The sequence below is a fragment of the Pelecanus crispus genome, chromosome 22 (genome assembly GCF_030463565.1).
Source record: "Pelecanus crispus isolate bPelCri1 chromosome 22, bPelCri1.pri, whole genome shotgun sequence".
NCBI classification, from domain to species: Eukaryota; Metazoa; Chordata; class Aves; order Pelecaniformes; family Pelecanidae; genus Pelecanus; species Pelecanus crispus.
The window spans coordinates 2,813,748-2,833,460 of NC_134664.1; the positions used below are offsets into that span (position 1 = coordinate 2,813,748).

Genomic DNA, 19,713 nt, shown 5'->3' on the forward strand with positions numbered 1-19,713 from the left:
GGCGGCGGCGGCGGAGGGATCCGGCACGCGGCCTCCGGAGGGGGGGAGCGGGGACCGGCGGGGCTCACGGCGGAGGGATCTGCGCAGGCGCGCGGAGCCGGAGGGAAGGGGCGGGGCTCTGCGCATGCGCGAGCGCGCCCGGCGCGGGGCTGCGCTGCGGGGGGGGCGGGGGCGCGCGCGCGGACAGGCGGACACGGACACACGGACACGCGCGCGCGTGTGCACACACAGGAACGCGCGTGCGCACGCAGCCACACGTGTGCGCACGCACACGGCGCAAACGTGCACGGGCTCACGTGCACGCAGGCAGGCGTGCACACGCGCAGGCACGCGCACATGCATGCACGCACACGCATATGCACGCACACACACGCATATACATGCACACACAGGTATGCACACACGTATGCACACACAGAGGCATGCACGCACACGTGCACACGTGCATACACACAGGCATGCACACACACGTGCACACACAGGCATGCACGCACACGTGCACACGTGCACACACACAGGCGTGCACACACACGTGCACACACAGAGGCATGCACACACACGTGCACACGTGCACACACACAGGCATGCACAGAGGCATGCACGCACACATGCACACGTGCATACACACAGGCATGCACACACACAGAGGCATACACGAAGACACATGTGCACACGTGCACACACGCGTGCACAGACACACACATGCACCCACCCATCACCGCCGGCTGAGCGTTGCACGCACACACACAGCCCCCGCCAGCCGGGTGTGCCACAGGAACACGCACATGCACACACACGGCGTTGCACATCCCGGTGCCTGCGCACCGCGTGTACCCGCTACCCGCGTGTTGCGCACACGCGCTGCTCCCCGTGCAGTTGCACGCCACGCGTGCCTGCTGCTCGCCGCCTGCTTTGCACGCGTGCTGGTGCTGCTGTGTGCGGGCCAGGGGCGGAGAGGGGGGCTCTGCAGCCTCAGGGGGTGCGTGTGCACGCACACGCGTGTGCACGCAGGCACGCGTGCCCAGGCAGAAAGCGCAGCGGAACCCACGGCACAGCGCTCGGCCGGGGGCTGCTTGCTTCTCTCCAGGGCCGCGCAGCGGGCGGGGGGGCCAGATCCTGAGCCCGCTGCCCCCCGTTTGCGGAGCCCTGGGGCAACGCGTCCCCCTGCGTCCTGCGTCCTCCTCCCTCCCAGCTCCGGCCCTGCGCTGGCTGCCACTCAAAGCTGTCACCAAGGCCAGCCTATTGCCAGGCCAGCCTCGCTGCAAGACTGCCAGACGCAGGCAGCTGCCTGCACCCTGGGCGTGGGTGCGCCTGCAGAGCTGGGGACACCCCGCTCTGGCACCCCTTGCCCCGCGGTTCAGGGGGTCCGGCGCAGGCGACGGCGCAGGGACGGAGACACGCACGCGTCTCGCGGCCCCCGGCGCTCCGTTTCCTCCAGCAAAGCCGCGCTTCCTAAAGCGGGAGGAGGACGGGGTCCAGGGGGGAGGCAGCGGGCGCGGGGATTGCGCCGCGCAAACGCCTCGGCCTCCCCGCGCGCAGCGTGCTCCGGCTGAGCGGGAGCAGCCCAGAGCCGCCGCGAACTCCTGCGCGTCACCGCTTCGCCGACGCCAGCCGGGAGAGTCGGCGGAGAGGATGGGCAAGCGGCTCCCAGGTGAGCAGGGGCGCGAGGTGCGCGCCGGGGTGCGCGGCATGCGAGGCGTGCAACGGGGCACCCGCGGCGTACGTGCTGCGCGATGGGGTGCGCCCGCATACGGCGCAGGCACCAACTCTGGGCTTTGCGTTGCTGCAACCGTCGCAAGCAGTAGCATTTCGCCGGCGTGGCCGAGGGGCATCCCCTCCCCTGCTCCGACCCTGCCAGCGTCGCTCCTGCATCTCCCGGCACTTTGCTTTCCCACCCAGCCCCAGCATCCCGGCGCTTGCTGCCTTCCCCTCCCGCTCCCGTTGATAAGAGCGCTGGGGGCTTATCTCCAGGGTCGTGCCGAGCCGGGAGACCGCAGCAGCCCAGAGTCCACAGGACAGCAGCCTTGACTGCTCCATATTTCACTGCTATCTGCTCTGTCTGCTAGGATTAAAAAAAAACTGCAATAACCTTCATAAAGGAGCCGTCTCACGGCCGCACCCCTGATGTGTCTCACGGGGCAGGGAAACCGAGGCAGCGAGGATGGGGATATTCCCCCCAGGAAAACGGGAGCAGGGCAGGACCGAGCATCCCGGCACTGCAGGATCTGCGGGAAGCGGACGCCTTCCCCGAGCGGCGTGGGGAGCGTGGGAGGCTTCTCCTCCATCCCTGGCAGAGACGGGCCCGGAGCAGTCCCCTGACAGCCTGGGGCTCAAAGCCATCGCAGGCACCAGGGTGGGAACGCTGGGAACACTGGGCACAACCCCTGTCCTTTGTGTCACCGCTGCCAGCGGCGGTCAAGGGCTGCGAAGCCCCTCTGGCACCCCAGACCCTCTCCCAGCGCACATTAGAAACCTGCTGGGTTTCGTGGGTGACACAGCCCCCTTGAGCACCCATGGGTGCATCCGCCAGACCCAAGCTCACCCTACACGGGGCCACGTGGAGGCACGCGCAGAGCCAGAGGGAAGGGCAGGTGCCCAAACGCTGTCCCTCTCCCTTTTTCTCTCCCCAGGGCAGCTCCGGCGAGGCTCTCTGGATGCCCCTTCACCGCCCGCACGTCCTTCAGCCCCGGGGCAGGCTGGAAGACTTGTGATTTTGTTGTTTCCAATGTCAAGGGGAGCAAACAACAAATCCCAGTCTCCACCCTGCCCCGGGCACAGGCTCCACGCCGGTTGGGCACCGCCAGCTCCAGCATAGCCGACCCCGCAAAGCTGGGAACGCTGCACCCACGGGCAAACCCTGGTGAAACGCGGCCAGGACGGGGCGGGCAGCTGCAGGGAACAAGGTATCAACTTGCTGGAGAAATTAAAAATAAACCAAGTCAAAGCAACGTGAATATGGACCTGAATATGTGATGTGGTCACGTCCTGCTAGCAGGCAGCCGGGCGAGCTGGCAGTGTCCCCAGCCGCTCTCTAAATCATGGGTTTCTGCCCTGAAATGCTGCAGAATTGAGCGGAGAGGCCAAGGAGCATCACTGATCCTGCTCTACCCCTAGGCCTTCCTTACGGCTCCTGTGGCTGAGCAAAGAAGATGCTGCAACAGTTCAATATACATATATATACACACACATACACACACGTATGTATTTTTTCCAAGCTATCCCACTGCACGACCTCCTAACCCTGGGATATTTCCCTGCTGACCCCCCTCTTGCAGCACGTTCAGAAATTACTAAGTTTTAACAGCAGCAGTCTGCACGCGCACCCCCATAATCAGGGCTGTGGCCACAGGAAACAGCCCATGTCGTGGCCAGGGACCTTAGTAACCAAAAACGGTTTCTTGAAAGAAATGGAGATGTTCCGTTTCCTGCAGTATCTCCCTCCTCCACCCTGAAGAGGTTTGATTTCAAAGTTGAAAGCGTTACACTCTGTTATTGGGGGAAAAGGCTGCGGTTCTCCTCCAGGGAGGGGGGAGGAATGAAGTGAAAATAAGTCCTTGACAGGAGAAATCTCTCCAAATCAATCAGCCAGATATGCCACTACCTGCTGAGGAAATTGGTCCTTCTGTTACATTTTAAAGGAATTAATTCTATTTATCAGAGAAAAACGAGAGGAAACAGTCAGCAAGGAACACCTTCGAGCGATTCCTCAGGGAAGGAGAGATACAACAGCGAGAAAGTGCGATTGTTCCTTTGAAAAAGGGCTTTTGAACAGCACATTACCGAGGATTAGGGAAAGCTCTCTGGAGGGGATTAACGTTTCGCTAAAAAGCTCCCTTCTCACCAGTCTTCAAAGCCGCCTTTTCCTCCCAAGCCTGGCCTGACCAAAGGCGAGACCCCAAAGCCAGGGCTGGGGCGGCTGCATCCATCGCAGCCCCGCTGCGTCCCACCCTGCGGCCCCTGCCAGCGGTGCTGGGGAAGCCACCAGCCCTTCCCTCCCAGCTTTTCTCCCCCATTTTGAGACGAGGGGAACACTGCTGCTCCCACTTACCCTGCCCAGAGCTGAGAGTCCCCAGGCAGGTGCAGGGCAGAGCTCCCAGCTCAGCACTTCGTCCCAGCGCGTGGGCGGATCACGACACTTTTCTGCTCCCTGAGGAATAAAGAGGACCAGAGCATCAGCTACAGGGAAGAGCCTGCAAAGCCCGCCAAAGAGACAGTGCTTCACACAGCCTTGGGGGAAATAACTCCTGTAAGGGCCAAGGGGTTGGTAAAAGCCGCAAAGCATCACCCCGAGCTCATCCCCTTCCCCTCGGGGGGAAGCGGCTGCTCCCCCCTGCATCGCTTCAGTGCCAAAGCCAAAGCCACGAATCCATCCAGCTGCTCCACACAAGCACGGCAAAGCCCCTCCGGAGCAGCGAGGAGGAGAGCGCGGAGGGCGGCAGCTTTGCCAAATTGCCCCGGGGGAAGCTGGAGAGCTGGTAGATGAACATCAGATGCAAACAGAGGCTGCAAGCCGAGATAGCAGGCTGCCCTGTTATCTTTATTTTAGCACCTTGGCTGGTGGGCTGGCAGCAGGTGAGGAATGATCTCAAACTGACACAAGAGTGGATGCTGCGACGTAGAGAGACAGGAGAAATATGTTCTCCTGCTTCAACAAGCAGAGAGACGCTGAAGACTGAAAGGCCTGTGAAGACTCAGTGTTTCCCCCCTCCTCGCTTCTCCCCCAGAGAGATGACGATCGTCACCCTCCTTCTACGGGAAGCATTGGAGAACGGCTTCCACGCACTCGCCATGGTCCAGAGCCCTCTCCGGAAAAGCAGGACCTCAGCTTAAGAAAAAATAAAAAAATCCTAACAAGAACTCCTACAAGAAGCACATTAATTCTCCTCAATAATTCACAGCAGTCTGCCTACGCTGCCAGCAGGATCCCTCCACCACGCAGGTATTTCCAGCCAGCTTTGCTCGCAGGCACTGAGCAGCCAGCTTCTGCGTGGCTCAGCTCATCTCAGCGATGCTGAAGCATCACCAACTCTGCTCCACCGCGCCGGTCCAAGCCGAGACAGCGACGGCAGCCGCAGCCTTGCGGGAGCCTTCCCTCTCAGCAGGCTCATTGCTTTGGACTCACTGGACCACCTCTCGCCGCCCCTCCAAGTCCCTCCTACGGCAGAAGCGGAGGGACAGGTCAGAAAGTTCCGTCCTGCCAGCACGCAGCACGCCAGCTCCCCTCACACGCACGCAGATCCCTCGCGTCGGTGCGATTTACGCCACATGCGCACATCTTGCCAACGCCGAGGAAGAAGCTGGAAGGACCGTTTCTGGCTGGCCAGAAACAACAGGCTTTGGGACTAGTTTTGCTTTTCGAAGAGGTTCAAATGCAGAGCACAACCTTATCGCAAAGATGGGGGTACGTCTCCACTCCCGACAACCCAGCGGCACCACCTCTCCTTCCAGCTGCCTGCTCTGCTCTCCCTTACCTAGTTACCCCATCCTCCCACAAGCGCATTCTTTGCAAGAGCTGGCTTGCATGGGGACAGAGCCTTTGCAGAGATAAACAGACCTTAGCGCAGGCAAAGGACATCTGCCAAATCCAAGAGAGCACAAAGGACCACACAGGCCTTTTTCTAAGCCCGTTTTTAGCTGCAGAGGGGCCGATTAGTGATGACAGGAAAGAACTCTGACCCTGCCAGCGCAATCAGGAACTTCAGTACCCATCCTTACACAACTCTTTGCAAATGCTTTTTACATTTGAGGAGAGGTCGCAAAAAGAAATCCACATGTATGTGCGGAGCCTCCAAGAGAAGAGATTAAAGCTAGGCTTTCTGAATTCTCATCTAAAAAACCCCAGTCTCGTCATGATGCACATACACAAAGGCCGGAGCATTTCCAGCCCGCATGCACTCCTGTGTTTTCTCAAGCAACCACTGCTCCACCTACGCTCTCCAACAACACAGGGTATTGATAGATCCCATCTCAGACTCAGAAGCAAGCTGGGTGCAGCAGGTTTTACAGGTATACAAGAAAGCAGCGCTGGGATTCCTCCCATTCCCTCTCACTATCCAATCCTCCCCTACCAAAAGACACCGTAAAAAACCCAAAGAACACCCCCCAAAAACCAAAAACCCCAAACCAGAATACTAACACCCAGCTAACAGCAAGCACGGCACTTGCTACAGAAAAGCAGGGGTAAAATCCACCGCGCACAGAGCTGCCCACGGATCCCCCAGGCATCGGCACCGTCCAGCTGCAAGCGAACACCCCTGGGCGCGGCAGAAGAACCAGCCGGCTTCTTACAGACTTTATAGATCTTTTTACAGACTTCTTATAGATCTTCTTATAGATCGTATAGATCAGGTCATCCAAATACAGCAGAACTACCAAGCTGTTAGCTTGTCCTACACATACTTGCGAGTCCCTAATTCAAAGGAAGCTTCCCAACGGGCATGTTTAGGGCCACGTTTTGGGCAAGGCTTCAGCAGCATTTAAGTACTTAAGTGTCAAAAAGGTTTCCTGCCACAGGAGGGAAGGAAGCCCGGCCCAGTGGGGAGATCGCACAGCACCCCAAACTATCTGCGAGAGGTAAGCACGGGGGACAAGACAGATTAATCACCAGTAACTAGGGGAACTCAATCAGCTTAAATGTGGCAATCAAGGAAGATACATGGAGTGCAGGGAGACAGATGGTTGTGCGCATTTATTTTTCTTTGATAAAAATGGTATGCAAATTACATAGCCATGGAGGCTCTTGGGAAATATCACCCTGCTGGTCCTCGGGGAGTTTCTTGGAGAGTCATAACATTCAAACACACCAAAATGGAGGGGGGGCGGGGTGGAGGATGGATCTAAACTGGGAAGAACATGAACTTCAACATTTTCCAGTGAAGCGAAAAGATCGTTAACTTATTTTTCAATTTCCTTTTTTGTTTTTAAACTTTCAGGAATGAGCCTACTGAGCCCAAGAGTCAACAAACCCCTGACACCACCGCGCAAGAACTAAATTGCTTAGGCAGAAACACACCTTTCGAACACGTTCTTCTGCACAGCACTTTCAGCTCAAGCTCAAGAACAGCAAGCCTGATCCCTGAAGGCATCTAGGCTCCTTTACACCATCCCAAGAGTGTAAAGAGGCCATACTTCAAACGTAGTTTGAAGAAGTTAACCCTCTACCAGGAGATCAGAGGCACCTGTGTGCAAGGGACACAGGCTCAGTTCATCCAATGGAACATTAAGACAAATGACATCAGAAATTTCCAGGTCAGTTCAATTTTTCTTTTGATCCATTCCCAATAAGATGCTGGGAAAAATAACCAAAACCCAAACTTGGCTCAAGTTTTAAATATTTGCCTGAAAGGAGGGCTAGGGGAGGGAATCATGTACAGTTAAAATCAAGCTACTCAAAACACAATCATTCAGGTAAGTAACTAGCAGTATCGCCTCTACCATCTAGAGAGAGAGAGAAGAGTGTCTGAGACAGAGGGCATATTTAGGAAAAAATACACATCTGAAGTCTCTGTGGCCACGATGAGAACTGGAATCCACATACAAGCCAGTTAAAGAGCATTTCAACATGAAATCTTAACTTAGTAGGAAGGTCAGGGGTTAAGCTGTATCTTTTTGTTTTAAATACATGGACAGCTGTCAGATATGAAAATGATGGTGGGCTTTCCTGAAAGATCCCCCTGTGCATGTGTATGGATGCATGTGCTGATGCCTGTGGGGCAGCATGACAAGAGTTTAGGAAGGCTGGGAGCCCAGCAGTCTCTCAATAGCTGCATTGATGTCTCCACCAGTGGCAATAAGCGCCTGGAGGTTAGCCTCACGATTGATGAAGCCCATGGCGTTCAGCTGCTCCAGCTGCTGTTGGAATCGCACTTCAGGACTCTGCGCCTACAGAGGGAAAGGACAAAGACCTTAGAGTCAGGCAGGCAGCGGGCAGGGCCAGCAACAACGGCTGGGCAGGGACCCCAAGCTCAACTTTAGGCGTACCGAAATACTCCAGGCTTGTTTAGTGACGTTACCCACCTCCCCACATGGCCACGGGCTTTGGCACAGCAGCCACGCTGCACACAGTTAGTCCGAGTTTGGTACCTACGGTGACGGCAGCGCTGGGAGAAGGATCCCTGGCACTCTTAGCTTCAAACCTGTGCAAAGGGTTACTACACCCCGAAGAACTAGCCAGCCTGAGAGAGCAAATTTTAAAGCACCGTGGCCAAGAGAAACCTGTTGGGGACCACATTCCTCGAGTGGGGTGGGATCGGGATCTAGTTCACCCTGGAGATGTCCCTCCCCAGAAGCGTATCAGCATGCAGCTGGGCATTACGTACTTGAGAGCTTCCTCCGGCCAGCAGCTGGATCATCTGCTGCATGAGCTGCTGTTGGGGGTTACCACCCCCAGCTGGAGAGGCACTGGCCGGCGTCGAAGCGGAGGGAACAGGGTTCTCCGGGATTGTGCTTCCTCCTGTGGAGGACGGGGGCATTCGAGGCATGCCGAAGGAGCCGAGGCTGCAGAGGAAGGCAGGGTGTGCTCAGAAGCAAGCTGGCACTTCTGGGTGTCCCCCGAGAGCTGGGCAGCACGGTAACCAGCGGGCTCTGCCAGGCTGGCCCCCGCTGAGGCCCGTACTACAGGACAGCTTTGTAAATTAAACCAGCTGCGTTTGTATCCTGGTCACACACGGTGCTGGGAATAAGCAATCCTAACAGAGGCGCGGGCCTGAAAGGGACTGCAGAGACTGAACGTGACCCACACTGCCAGAGAGCAGAAGGCCTGAGGGCTGCCTGCAGAGCAGCAGACTCAACGTACCCCTCAACGTACGTTGGTACCCCAACGCACCCATCCAACCTTAGAATCATGGAATCGTTGAGGTTGGAAAAGACCTTTAAGATCACCCAGTCCAACCATTAACCTAACACTGCCAAGTCCACCACTAAGCCAATTAAGGGCAGAGGAATAATTTCATCTTTCCTGGCTTGGTGGCTGGATTATTTTTGAATCAGAGTAAAACTAGGAATCATTAAGGTTAGAAAGGAGCTCTAAGATCATCAGTCCAACCGTCAGCCCAACATCCCCATGCCCACTAAACCATGGCCCCCAGTGCCACCTCTGCCCGTGTTTTGAACCCCTCCAGGGATGGGGACTCCCCCACCTCTCTGGGCAGCCTGGTCCAATGCTTGGCCACTCTTTCAGTAAAGAAATTTCTCCTAATATCCTTGCGGCTGTGCATTGCATACTGTTCTCCAGAGATAAAATTCTTGACTTCAGCCAATACTGAATACGGCATGGTATTCATGGGGGAGGGACCAAGTGGTTTCCAAACCTTTTCTCCAAAAAGAAAGGGTCAAGGACTTCCCGCATGAAGTACAAACCACCAGAAAGTGCTAATTAGCTGGAGCTCACAGAAGCCTGCAGGCATGCGCATATGCAGAAGCCCCCATGACAGAGGGCCCTAAGCAGATCTCCTCGATGAATCAACAGCTAGTCTGCCTGCTGGTATCAAGCATGTCAGCTCTGCCTGCAGAAACCCACTCTCAAGCGCTTATTACCTTGGCACTAGTCCTGGGGCCTCCGTTTGCAGCGTCTGGAGTCCCTGCTGGATCTGGAGGAGCGCCTGCATGGCGCGGGGGTTGGTGAGAATGGAGAGGGAGTCTGGGTTCTGCATCTGGGAACAAAGGCAAAAAGACATAGCGGTACCAAACAGCGAGAGCTTCAGCAGCCAGAGATCCACCAGCTTTACATCTGAACGCCAGTCGGCACAGAGCTGGGCCTCTCGCCCTGCAGCCAGAGTGAACCTGTGAGTCTGGTTCCTCCTTCAAGTCTCCAGACTGCAGGGCTCACCTACAGACACTCAGAGAGTTCAGATCGAATTTCCTAAATGAACTAGGTGAATCAGATTAGAACTGGGGGCACATGCCTTTGGAATTAAAGTGATTTTATTTGATTTACCTGGGTGAACCAGCTGCTCTAGCACAATTAGCTATTTTAATTTTTGTAAACTCATTACAGTGAGAGACCGTCCATGCAGGGGTTTCCACGTAGCTTAACTAGTCTAATTCGAAGTCCACCTTTAGGATTACTTGCCTTGTCTAAACAAGCTCTTCCTTTCTCTCTGCCCTGTGCAAACCCCTTTCTTTCACAGCCCAAGCCACCCAAGCCCACATACTTCCTAGTCCACTTGACTAAGCAGCGGAGATACTCCCTTTCCTACAGAGGATGGAAAAGCTCTGGAGCCCGGGGGCTGAGAGCAGCACAGGGCCAGACAGGGGCCTTTACCTGCTGCAGGAAGACAGGGAGCTGAAGGCGGAGCTGTTCTTGAAGCTGTGGATTCCCAGCAAAGAGGGGGACATTTACCATGATCTAGCAAGAGACAGCACACGTAGGTAGGGTCAGAGGGTTGCTGCCACTGGCCGTTATACCCTACGTAACTAAGCCACGAAGAACAAGTCAGTCATGCCCCTGACTCCCTCCCTGGGCTTTCAACCTGTTCCCCTGCTAACGGGGACTGAAACAGGACAGCTCAATTCCTGGCAGCAGTGTTGAACAGGGGCCACTCGGCCATGGGCAAAGAGAAGGGCCAGTCCCATGTCCCTCTGAAAGCCACCTTTTTCGTTAGGGGCTCTGCTAAGACACAGGGTTCAGTACCGTGACTGCCTTCGAGCTACCGAGAAATACAACAAAACTCTCTATATCCACTCAGCTCTCCGGTTTCTGCGAGAGGAACCACTCCAACTCTAGAAGCAGACTGGTCTCACAAGCGTTGTGCTCACGGCCTGTCTGACAACAGAAGACAACTGCAACGCTTTTACCTGTGCTGCAAAGTCTGGGTTCTGGGCAAGAGTCTGCATCATGCTCCGCATATAAGGGGCAGAGATCATGTTCTGCATCAGCTGAGGGTTTTCAGAAATCTGCTGCAGGAGTCCTTGCATCTCTGGGCTGTTAAACATGCCTGCAAGGGGAAAGAGAAGAGAAGACAAAGGAAAATACCTTACCAGCCCGAGCACTGCTGCAATGCCTGAAATACAGCAATGCCTTTACTTCATCCCCTAGCCAACAGCAAATATCGCTGTGGACAGCCACGGCAGTGCTCTGCTTGCCACTCTCCCATGCTCTCGAGGACTGCAGCAGGGACACCAGCGTTCCCAGAGTAACCCTCCGACAGGCACACAAGGAAGAACCCATTTGTGCTTGCAACTGGGCTAGAATCATTCACCTGGAGAGCAGCCACGGATGGGCACTCAAATGCCAGAGGGAACCACCCTCCAAGGAAGCCGGGGTGACCTGTTCAGTCAGTAGCACCCTCCGGTTCCTCTCTTGCTTACGTACCAGCCCCAATGCTAGCAGCATTCAGCCCAAAGGGGTTGGATACGGTCGGTGTGCTTTGGGTGGTTGCGGAGCCCGTGCTCCCTTCACTGCTGGGCGCCTGGCTCTGGGAAGCAGGGGGCGTGGGGCTCCAGGGGTTCGGTAACGGCTCTCTGTTCTCTGTCCGCAAAGGCTGAGAGCTTGAGCTATCAGAATTCCCCGTCAAGGAAGAGAAAGGATTGTTGCCAAACTAGGGAAAAAGAAAAAAAGAAATAGCCGTAATCTGTTAGCCCCAGCAGAGAACGTTGGACTAACCCCACCAGTGTACGAGCTAGGAACAGCCGATCGTATTCATCCAGAACCAGAATTTGCTAAACGTAATTTGCCTCCCGAGAAATCTGTAATCCACAACACACCTCGCTCAGAAAAAGACCAGGCTCAAGAAGTGGCCACAGCCCTAGATTTGGCTCCCAAATGCAGGGCTTCAAAACATCCATGTAAAATCAACACCCGGACATACCAGTAGGTAATGCTAGACTGGAGTATGTCTGCACAGCCTTTTGCAGACAGACCTGCGCTCACTCCTCTTGTGCTTCAAGCCAGCTGGATCTCGGCCAGCTCCAATCCAAAGGCGTCAGGCTTGAGCTAATACAGTAAGCTGGGCTGAGAGCAGAGGGCTGTGCTAACGAAGCGATGGGGCCTTCGCATCGGCGATGGCTGGCATCCAGCCTGCTTGGAGACCAAAGGAGCGAGGGCAGGTCTCTGCTGGGATACACCAAACCATGTAATAAAAGCAGATGACAGGCACTGCACAACGTTCTCCTGCTAGCGGCTGCATTCATCAGCTAGAGCGGGAGGGGGATGAAGACCCATGCTTTGGGAAGGCTGCCCCGTTAGCAGGGGGGGTCGGGGAAAGACCCCTTTCCCATGTTCAGCACGCTACACCCCACTTACAGGAACGCAGCCAATACCTGCTCCCTGGCCGCACTAAACATGGGCTCCTGGATGTCCGTGTACATCCGGCGCAGGGCGTTGTATCCTCCTGGAATGCTCTCGAGGTTACTCAAAGCACGGTCCTGGTTCCGCATCATCTCCTGCATCATGGCAGGGTTACGAGCTAATTCCATTGTCTGGGAGAAGAAGGAAAATGTGGAAAGCTCAGGCCCATGTGCACCATGGAAGACCGGAGTGGATGAAGAGACTGGTTAGCAGCCCAGTGGTATTCTACTGATCTAGCAGCCAAGCACGGAAAGAGTTAAATCTCAGCTCCCAGAAGAAAGAGTATAATTAAACCCGTTTCACAGCCAGAGAGCAGAGAGATCATTTATCCAAGCAAAGAGAGCCCAGGGATCCTGGCTCCTCCCATCCTTGCTCAGCTCTCTTCCTTCTCAACCTCAATTCAGCTGGATGAGATTGTTTTGTTTCTAAGCAGTATCAGGACATCCAAACATTTAACACCCATATGTTCCCACTCAAAGTAGATGGACTGCATTCAAAAACTGAGAAGGTGGAAGAGATTGGATCCTTCCCATTTTAAGAAAACCAAGAAATTCACCCTCTCCAGACTTCTGATGGGTCTCCCCTGCACAAGGAACATCGAGATCTCATTTGAGGAGCTGCTTAAGTACGGATCATTCACAATGTAGTCCTGCAGCTCTGGTATTTCATGTATGGCCAAAACAGTTGAAAGAAAGATAACTGAGAAGCAGATGGAAACTAGGCTCATTCTGCAACAACCCAGAAAAACCTCCTGACAAGTCTTCCTGGGGGAACAGCAGAGTCCTGTCACAGGCTACTTAACACTCAGTCTCTCACTCATCCCTCATGCTTCCCTTCCGATGAACCTTTGGTCTTCCAGACAGCCAGTCCTCTAGGGCATGGGTCCTCTCCAAAAATCGAGACCTCTAGGATCCCAGGCTGTGACCAGTGCTCTCCACTGATACAGGTAGTAAAATATTAACTGTACAGCTCTGTAGTCTATACTTAATCTATCAAGAGAGATAGAGAGAAACAAAAAGCTTTTGCAGTAGCTTCACTTCTCCATGACTGCTTTTACTCCCATTCCTGAATCAGAACACAGTAGCCTTGTACGCAGCACACTAGGATGATCCCAGCATCCTTTTTTGCCCAACACATGATGGAGTCAATAGCCCTGAAAGGGAGATAAGAGTTGCAAGTATGTGGGTTGAGTAATCAGTATTCACATAACTCAAGACCACCATCTGTTTGTGGGGAGCTTACAGCAGGAAGGAAGAGCTCTCTAAAAGCACCGATCTGGCATTCACACACTCCCTTTGGAGAGCAGACACTGAGGCTGGTCCACAAAGATGCTCTTGAACACGCTTTAAACAGGCCCTGGTGTGCTGACTCACCTGCCTCATGAGCTCCGGGTTATTCAGCATGTGGCTTATCTCCGGATTTCGCTCCATGAGCTGCTGCATCTGGGGATTGGCCATGATCATCTGTCTCATGAGGTCGGGGTTAGACATCATGTTCTGCACCAACGGATTCTCCATGATCTGAGAAAGCATCTCTGGGTTGGACATCAGCTGCCGCTGCATCTGCTGCTGGAGCTCCATGAAGTTGGCAGAGCCCATCCCAAGATTGCCCAGCCCAGTGATGCCGCCAAAGCCAGCTGGAGAGGGAACAACACACGGGGAGAGAGGCGTGAGTCAGTAACTGTCAGCAGCTGCAAAAAGAGGACAAGCACATCAGCTGAACTGCACCCACGCTAATCTAGGGGTATCCTCTATTCCTATGGCAGCCAGCTCTGAGGGAGGACACCCCCTGTGTGCTTCCCTCAAGGCTTTGACATTATCCTGAGCAAGGAAAGCGAGGTATGCCGGTGGAAGCGACTCATGCAAAGCCTACAGCAAGCAGAGACAACTACAGGGGTCAAGAACCCCTGGTCTCCTTGGACTCCTTGGTCTAATCCTAGGAAATTCTTCTTCCGTGTCACACCTTCTCACAGCCATCACTTACACAGGATGGATGTAGCACTGTTAGGGCCTCCATCTCCAGGACCTCCCATGGTCCCTGACCCACTGCTCCGTCTGCTGCCGCTCCCTGCATCGGAAACGGCGCTGCTGGATGTGGAAGGCTGAGATGGGGCAGCAGGAGAAGAAGGGGTTGCAGTGGGGGCAGAAGCAGCATTGGGGGCAGAAGCAGATGTTGAATCTTGGACCCTGCAAAGAAACAAAAGAAGGCATTAAATTCCTGAGATTCAGGAACGGTGAGCAGAGTCCTCTGCGGGGGACACAGGACGGCACACCCCATGCTGACCGAGCCTCCCTTTGCGCCTGTTGTCCCCACAGCAGCCAGCCCCAGCTGCTTCCCTTCCCGCCTGCATGGATGCGCAGCTGTGCTCCCAGATGCCTTCCATCTGCTGGAATCTGCCTCCTGTCCTGATGCATAACAGCCCCTGACATTTTATCCTGGCCCACACGAAGTGGCTTGACTAGTCTTGCCCCGAGTTGTATCTAGCTCTTCCTTGAATCGCACTGAACTATTTACTTCAGCTATATCCTTGAGCAATGAGTTTGCTCCAAACAGGAAAATCCTCCTGCTGCTCCCACAGAAACCACAGGAGGTTACAGCAGGGCTAGTGCATGGGGTAAACAAGAATTTGCTTTTCTGCAAATCCTCCCATACACTGAATATTCCCATCAGTGCTCCTGGAGGCAAAAACAAGTATCAGCATTACTCTGCAGATAGGGAAACTGAGGCACGAGGCAGCTAGCATCTGTCCCATGAAGCTACAGAACGTTTCTGGACAGCTTGGCTACGAATTCACGTCTCTGCCACTGGCTGTACCTCACATGCATGGCTTCTCCATCCAACACAAGTTCACTAGAGCTTCTTTTAATACACACATGTGGACACTGTGCCACAAGCCACAGCGTAGCAGATGCTGGACATCAGCTTTATTGAGTAAACCAAGCCCAGCCAGTACCTTGTAATCAGAGCTCTTCCTTGGGATTTTTATAGGAATTTGAAAGAGAACATTTAAAAATTCTCTGAAGCATCTGCAGTCATGCCAGCGAGTCCTGGACTAGTGCTGAAGAGCTTTCACATGAAATTAGACCACAGAATTCACTTCACTCGCCTCAAATAGTGCTATTATGCCACTGAGAAGTAAACAAGAACAATGATTTCTTGATTTCCACCCCCTCCAACCCAAGAATTATTCCTTTCTCTAACTCCCTTTCCTTTTTCACTCTTATTTTAGGACTTGAAAAATCAAACCTGAAGGTCCCTGTCCACTTTCCAGACTCACCTGACTGCTGCTGCAAACCAGCAGCCGCTGAGAGGGAGGCAGAGAGTGAGGAAACTAAGCAAATAGGAAGCTGAACAAAAAAGGAAGAAGGAAGCTGGAGAAAGGTCACTTGGTTTCTCTCTGCACAGGAAGAGGCTGCAATGTCTTCAGTAAGCACTCAGCTATGACTATTAATGGGAAAAAAAAATGAGCAACCCAGGACAGCTCTCTTGTTTACCCTTCGAAATGGTTCACCAGTACCGCAGCTTGCTGTGGAGACAGTGGTAAACAGCATCAGACTATCAGGCTACCTGGAGATGCAGAATCCAGAGAGAGGCCTCCTGCAGAAGCTGACAATACACATGCTTGTCTTTGTAAAAAAGAGGAGGGGGTGGGGGGAAAAAAGCACTAATCTTGACTAAGCCAGCAAGGCAGCTCTCCCAGGGGACGGCAGAACTGCACAAAGAGACGCAGCCCCGTTAGTTTACCGGGAGCCCGATCAGACTGCAGCAGGGAGCCCAAGAAATGGTTGCGAAGGGGCTTTTGAGATCACCGAGATGTGGCTGCGCCTGAAGCACAGCAACCATTCCCAAGAACCTTCTGTGCCCACCACTCCATCTGACAGCATCGGGAAAAGCCTAACCCTGCCAGGACCTTGTTTGTGGTCAATCCTGCGTCCCTTTCTGAGGCCGAGCTACGTGGCGCAGACAGAGACAAGTGAGCCGTGTCCAAACTGGCAGCTACCATAGGGTGTGCCCGCAGCACTGTACTTCAGCTAACAACCGCACCGCCACATGCACGTGGTCACCCGGCCCCAGCCTCCGCGCGTTGCCACCAAGGTGGAGCACCCACCTGTCTGCACCTGCCCATGCAGCCATGCCTACAGATACCGCGCAGAAACGCTGTTCTGCCCTACAGATAGTGCTCTGCATGGGCGACATGCCTCCCATGACACCCGAGAGAGCGTGAGCACAGGCTTAGAGCGGAGTATGTGATAGGAAGCGAAAGAAAAACTGGGTATTAGTTTCAACTTCAACGCAAATTCATCGGGAAAGTAATTTCTGTTAACAGCAACTTATCTTTGTTAGAACTAGTATCAAGTTCCAATAGGTTCTTTCAAGATTACTAAATTATAAAGGCTCAAAATACGCAAAGCCATGTACACGAGTCGTGTTAAAGAAGAGTCAACCCCCCTCGGGTATTTGCCACAAACTTATGTAGCTGTGTAACCTAGGGAAAAGACAGGCCGAGTGATAAACGCCACAGCTGCATGGCAAAGCCGCGGCCAGGAGAGAGCCTGGGAGAGCTCTCCTGCCGGATCACCGCTGCCAGACCCACACACGCCCCAAAGCCGGCACTCGGGCCTCGCACAAGTACTCCGCTTTGGTCATCGATAGGGCAGAAATGCTCCACCATCGTTTACTGGCATCATCCATTTACCCTCACCCCCTGAAGACAAAACAGTTTCTTACTTCTGCAGAGTCTTAATGACCAAGTGTACAGTCAGCCCATCTTTGATCCCATGTTGATTCAACGTGTCTCCATCCTTCAGGATCTTCCCAGCAAAGATCAGAACCAGCTGATCCTGTTTGGCTTTAAACCGCCTGGAAATCTCTTCTTTGAACTGAAAAACAAACAAGGCATTTTTCAGGCAAAGGACCAAGACCAGAAATTTAAAGCTAATACTCCAGATATTATATCTATGAGGCAAACAGCCTAAGGAACTGACAGCCCTTCAGTACCTCACCCAAAAGGAGCCCATGCAGGTACCAATTCAGTCACCAGTTGCTGAGGATGTCTGAGGCATTAAGGGGGAGGCGGGGGGTGGGAGGGGGAAGACAAGCCCTACACTTACAAAATGTGGAGTAAATTTCAGCAAGAATAGAGCAATTACCTCAAAAAGAGCTGAAGGCTTCCAAAGCAAGATCAAGTGTGTCTCTTAGGCCTAATCCAAATACACAATTTATCCTCTGAATGACTGAACTGTTTTTGTCTCTGCTCATTTGATTTTTTTTTTCCTAAGGAAAGCCCAACTCTGATTTAATACAGGACAGAGCTCTATGGAAAAGGGAACAATCCTTTATCAGCCAATGGAAACAAACTAGGTCTTCTCCAATTCCTATTTCTGCAACTGAATTCCCTACGAGCATGCCACGCCACATAACACGGACACCTCTTCTTTACTGTGTGATGGGGTGGGATTAACACCTGCCAATAAGATTGTCATTACTAGCCCAGCTGGGGCATTCCCAAGTTGATCTGTGAGGAAAAAAAGCCTTCCATTTGGAAGCCACAAACTGCAGGAGATTCAGAGGGAAAGGCCAGGATGGAAAGAGAGGCAGACACCTGTCCCAGAGGAGCTCACAGCCTTCGCAGCGGAACCCTCAAAAACAACACTCAGGAGAGCGCAGGCCTGAGCCCCAGCTCATCCTGGTCGCAAAGCTTCGTGCCCTCCTCTGCACAAAGCTGTCGCTTAACATCCCGCTCGCACCGACGGGCTCTCAGGAGCCGACTGAGCAGGAGGGCCACACGTCCTCCAGCTCCTGCCTACCCCACGACTCTGCTCCCCAGAGACCTCCACCAGGTCCCTCACGCTGCAACCTCGTGCCCTGCACCCCAGATCAAAGCGCGCAGCAAGGCCAAGAAGCCGAAAGCCGTACGGTGACGCCGTGCCCCGGTGGGCACAGCCACTTCGAAAGTGCTTGAGCCATTCCTTGCGAATTCCAGCCCCCTCCCGCTCGCCCTGTGAAGCCCCCTTGCAGAAGCAGACCCCCCTGAGCCCCCACGCGGGCTGATGTTCCCTCTCCTCCGCTCCATCCAGCCTTCACCCCAAAGACTTGCCCAGCCCCTCTCCTCTCGCCCGAGGGATCTGCCTCCCAGTGCCCAAACCCCCCCCACAACGCCCAGCTGCCTCCCCACAGGCAGCTCCGCACGCACTCACCTGCCCCAAAGCTGCTTCTCCCCATCGCAGCACCCTTCCCATACCAACCCCCCAAGGAACGCCTTCCCTCCCGCTCCCGGCACAGCCCAGCCCATGGGCTGAGCCCCCAGACACCCACCCCGACCCTTCCCACCCCTCTCCCCCCTGCCACCATCCACCCCAAAGCTCCCTTGTCCACGACTGCTCCCCACAAAGCCACTCTCCAAGCCCCTCACACACCCCGCTCCCGCATCCCCAACAATGCCCCATTTTCGGCACCCACAATTAATCCCACCGATTAGCCCCAGAACCATCTGCCCTCCCCGGGACTGTCTCCATCCCTAGTGTCAGCTCCCCACTCAAAACCACCCCACAAGCCCCCCCGAGCACCTGCCCTCACCCGGGTCCCCCAGCTCCCTCAAAGCTTGGCTCCCGCAAGGCCCCAAAGGCCAGGGGTGCCCCCCAAGCCTCCCCAGCTCCCCCCAACCCAGAGCCGGGTCTCCAAAAGTGCTCCAAGTCCCTCACCTCCAACCCAAAGCCACGTTCCCCCACTTCTCAGGGCCCTCGGCTCCCTCACTCCCCCTCGAAAGTCCTCCCCCCTCCCCAAAGCCAGGTGCCTCCCCCAAAAGCCCCCGCACTCAGCTTCCCAGCCTGTCACCCCCAAAACCAGCCGCCCCCACGCCCCCTCACCCCGAAGCCAGGCCCCCCCACGCCCCCTCACCCTGAAGCCAGGCCCCTTCAGGTCCTCTCACCCCCAAGCCAGGATCCCCAGGTCCCTTCACCCCCAAGCCAGGACCCCCAGGTCCCCCTCACCCCCAAGCCAGGACCCCCCCAGGTCCCCCTCACCCCCAAGCCAGGACCCCCCAGGCCCCCTCACCCCCAAGCCAGGCCCCCCCAGGTCCCTTCACCCCGAAGCCAGGCCCCCTCAAGTCTTCTCACTCCGAAGCCAGGCCCCCCTAGGCCCCCTCACCCCCAAGCCAGGCCCCCCCGTGCCCCCCAGCCCCTCAGCCCCGACCCAGGCCCCCCTCGCCCCTCCACACCCCCTAGGCCCGCCCCCGCCCCCACCTCGCGCACGGAGGCGCCGTCCGCGATGACGATCTCCTCCTTGTCCTTGGGGGTCTTCACCGTGACGCGGATGAGAGCCCCGCCGGGGCCGCCCAGCCCCGCCTCGCCCTCCCCGCCGGGGCCGGGCCCGCCGCCGCTCGGCTCCGCCATCTTCGCCGCCCGCCCCGCCAGCCCGGGCCGTCGCCA

At 55.2% G+C, this 19,713-nt stretch overlaps 1 protein-coding gene across 1 annotated transcript; it reads right to left on the reverse strand.

Annotated features, from left to right (window-relative positions):
- Positions 1-6,673: 6,673 nt before the first annotated feature.
- Positions 6,674-19,677, reverse strand: UBQLN4 (ubiquilin 4). The gene is made up of 11 exons (XM_075724407.1): positions 19,528-19,677; positions 17,015-17,166; positions 14,270-14,472; positions 13,660-13,922; positions 12,259-12,417; positions 11,312-11,537; positions 10,795-10,934; positions 10,262-10,345; positions 9,535-9,650; positions 8,319-8,496; positions 6,674-7,881 (listed from the first exon to the last, which is right to left on the reverse strand). The coding sequence occupies exons 1-11, from the start codon at positions 19,675-19,677 to the stop codon at positions 7,729-7,731; spliced, it is 1,824 nt and encodes a 607-aa protein (XP_075580522.1). The 3' UTR covers positions 6,674-7,728.
- Positions 19,678-19,713: the final 36 nt, after the last annotated feature.

What these genes read in the sequence shown, in the direction of transcription:
- UBQLN4 (XM_075724407.1), bottom strand. Translation starts at nt 19,677, where the DNA reads ATGGCGGAGCCGAGCGGCGGCGGGCCCGGCCCCGGCGGGGAGGGCGAG. An exon ending in TTAGTGCGGCCAGGGAGCAG is followed by an intron (nt 11,538 to 12,258) that starts GTATTGGCTGCG and finishes CTTTTTCCCTAG; the next exon opens with TTTGGCAACAATCCTTTCTC. An exon ending in TCCCTGTCTTCCTGCAGCAG is followed by an intron (nt 9,651 to 10,261) that starts GTAAAGGCCCCT and finishes CTTTGTTCCCAG; the next exon opens with ATGCAGAACCCAGACTCCCT.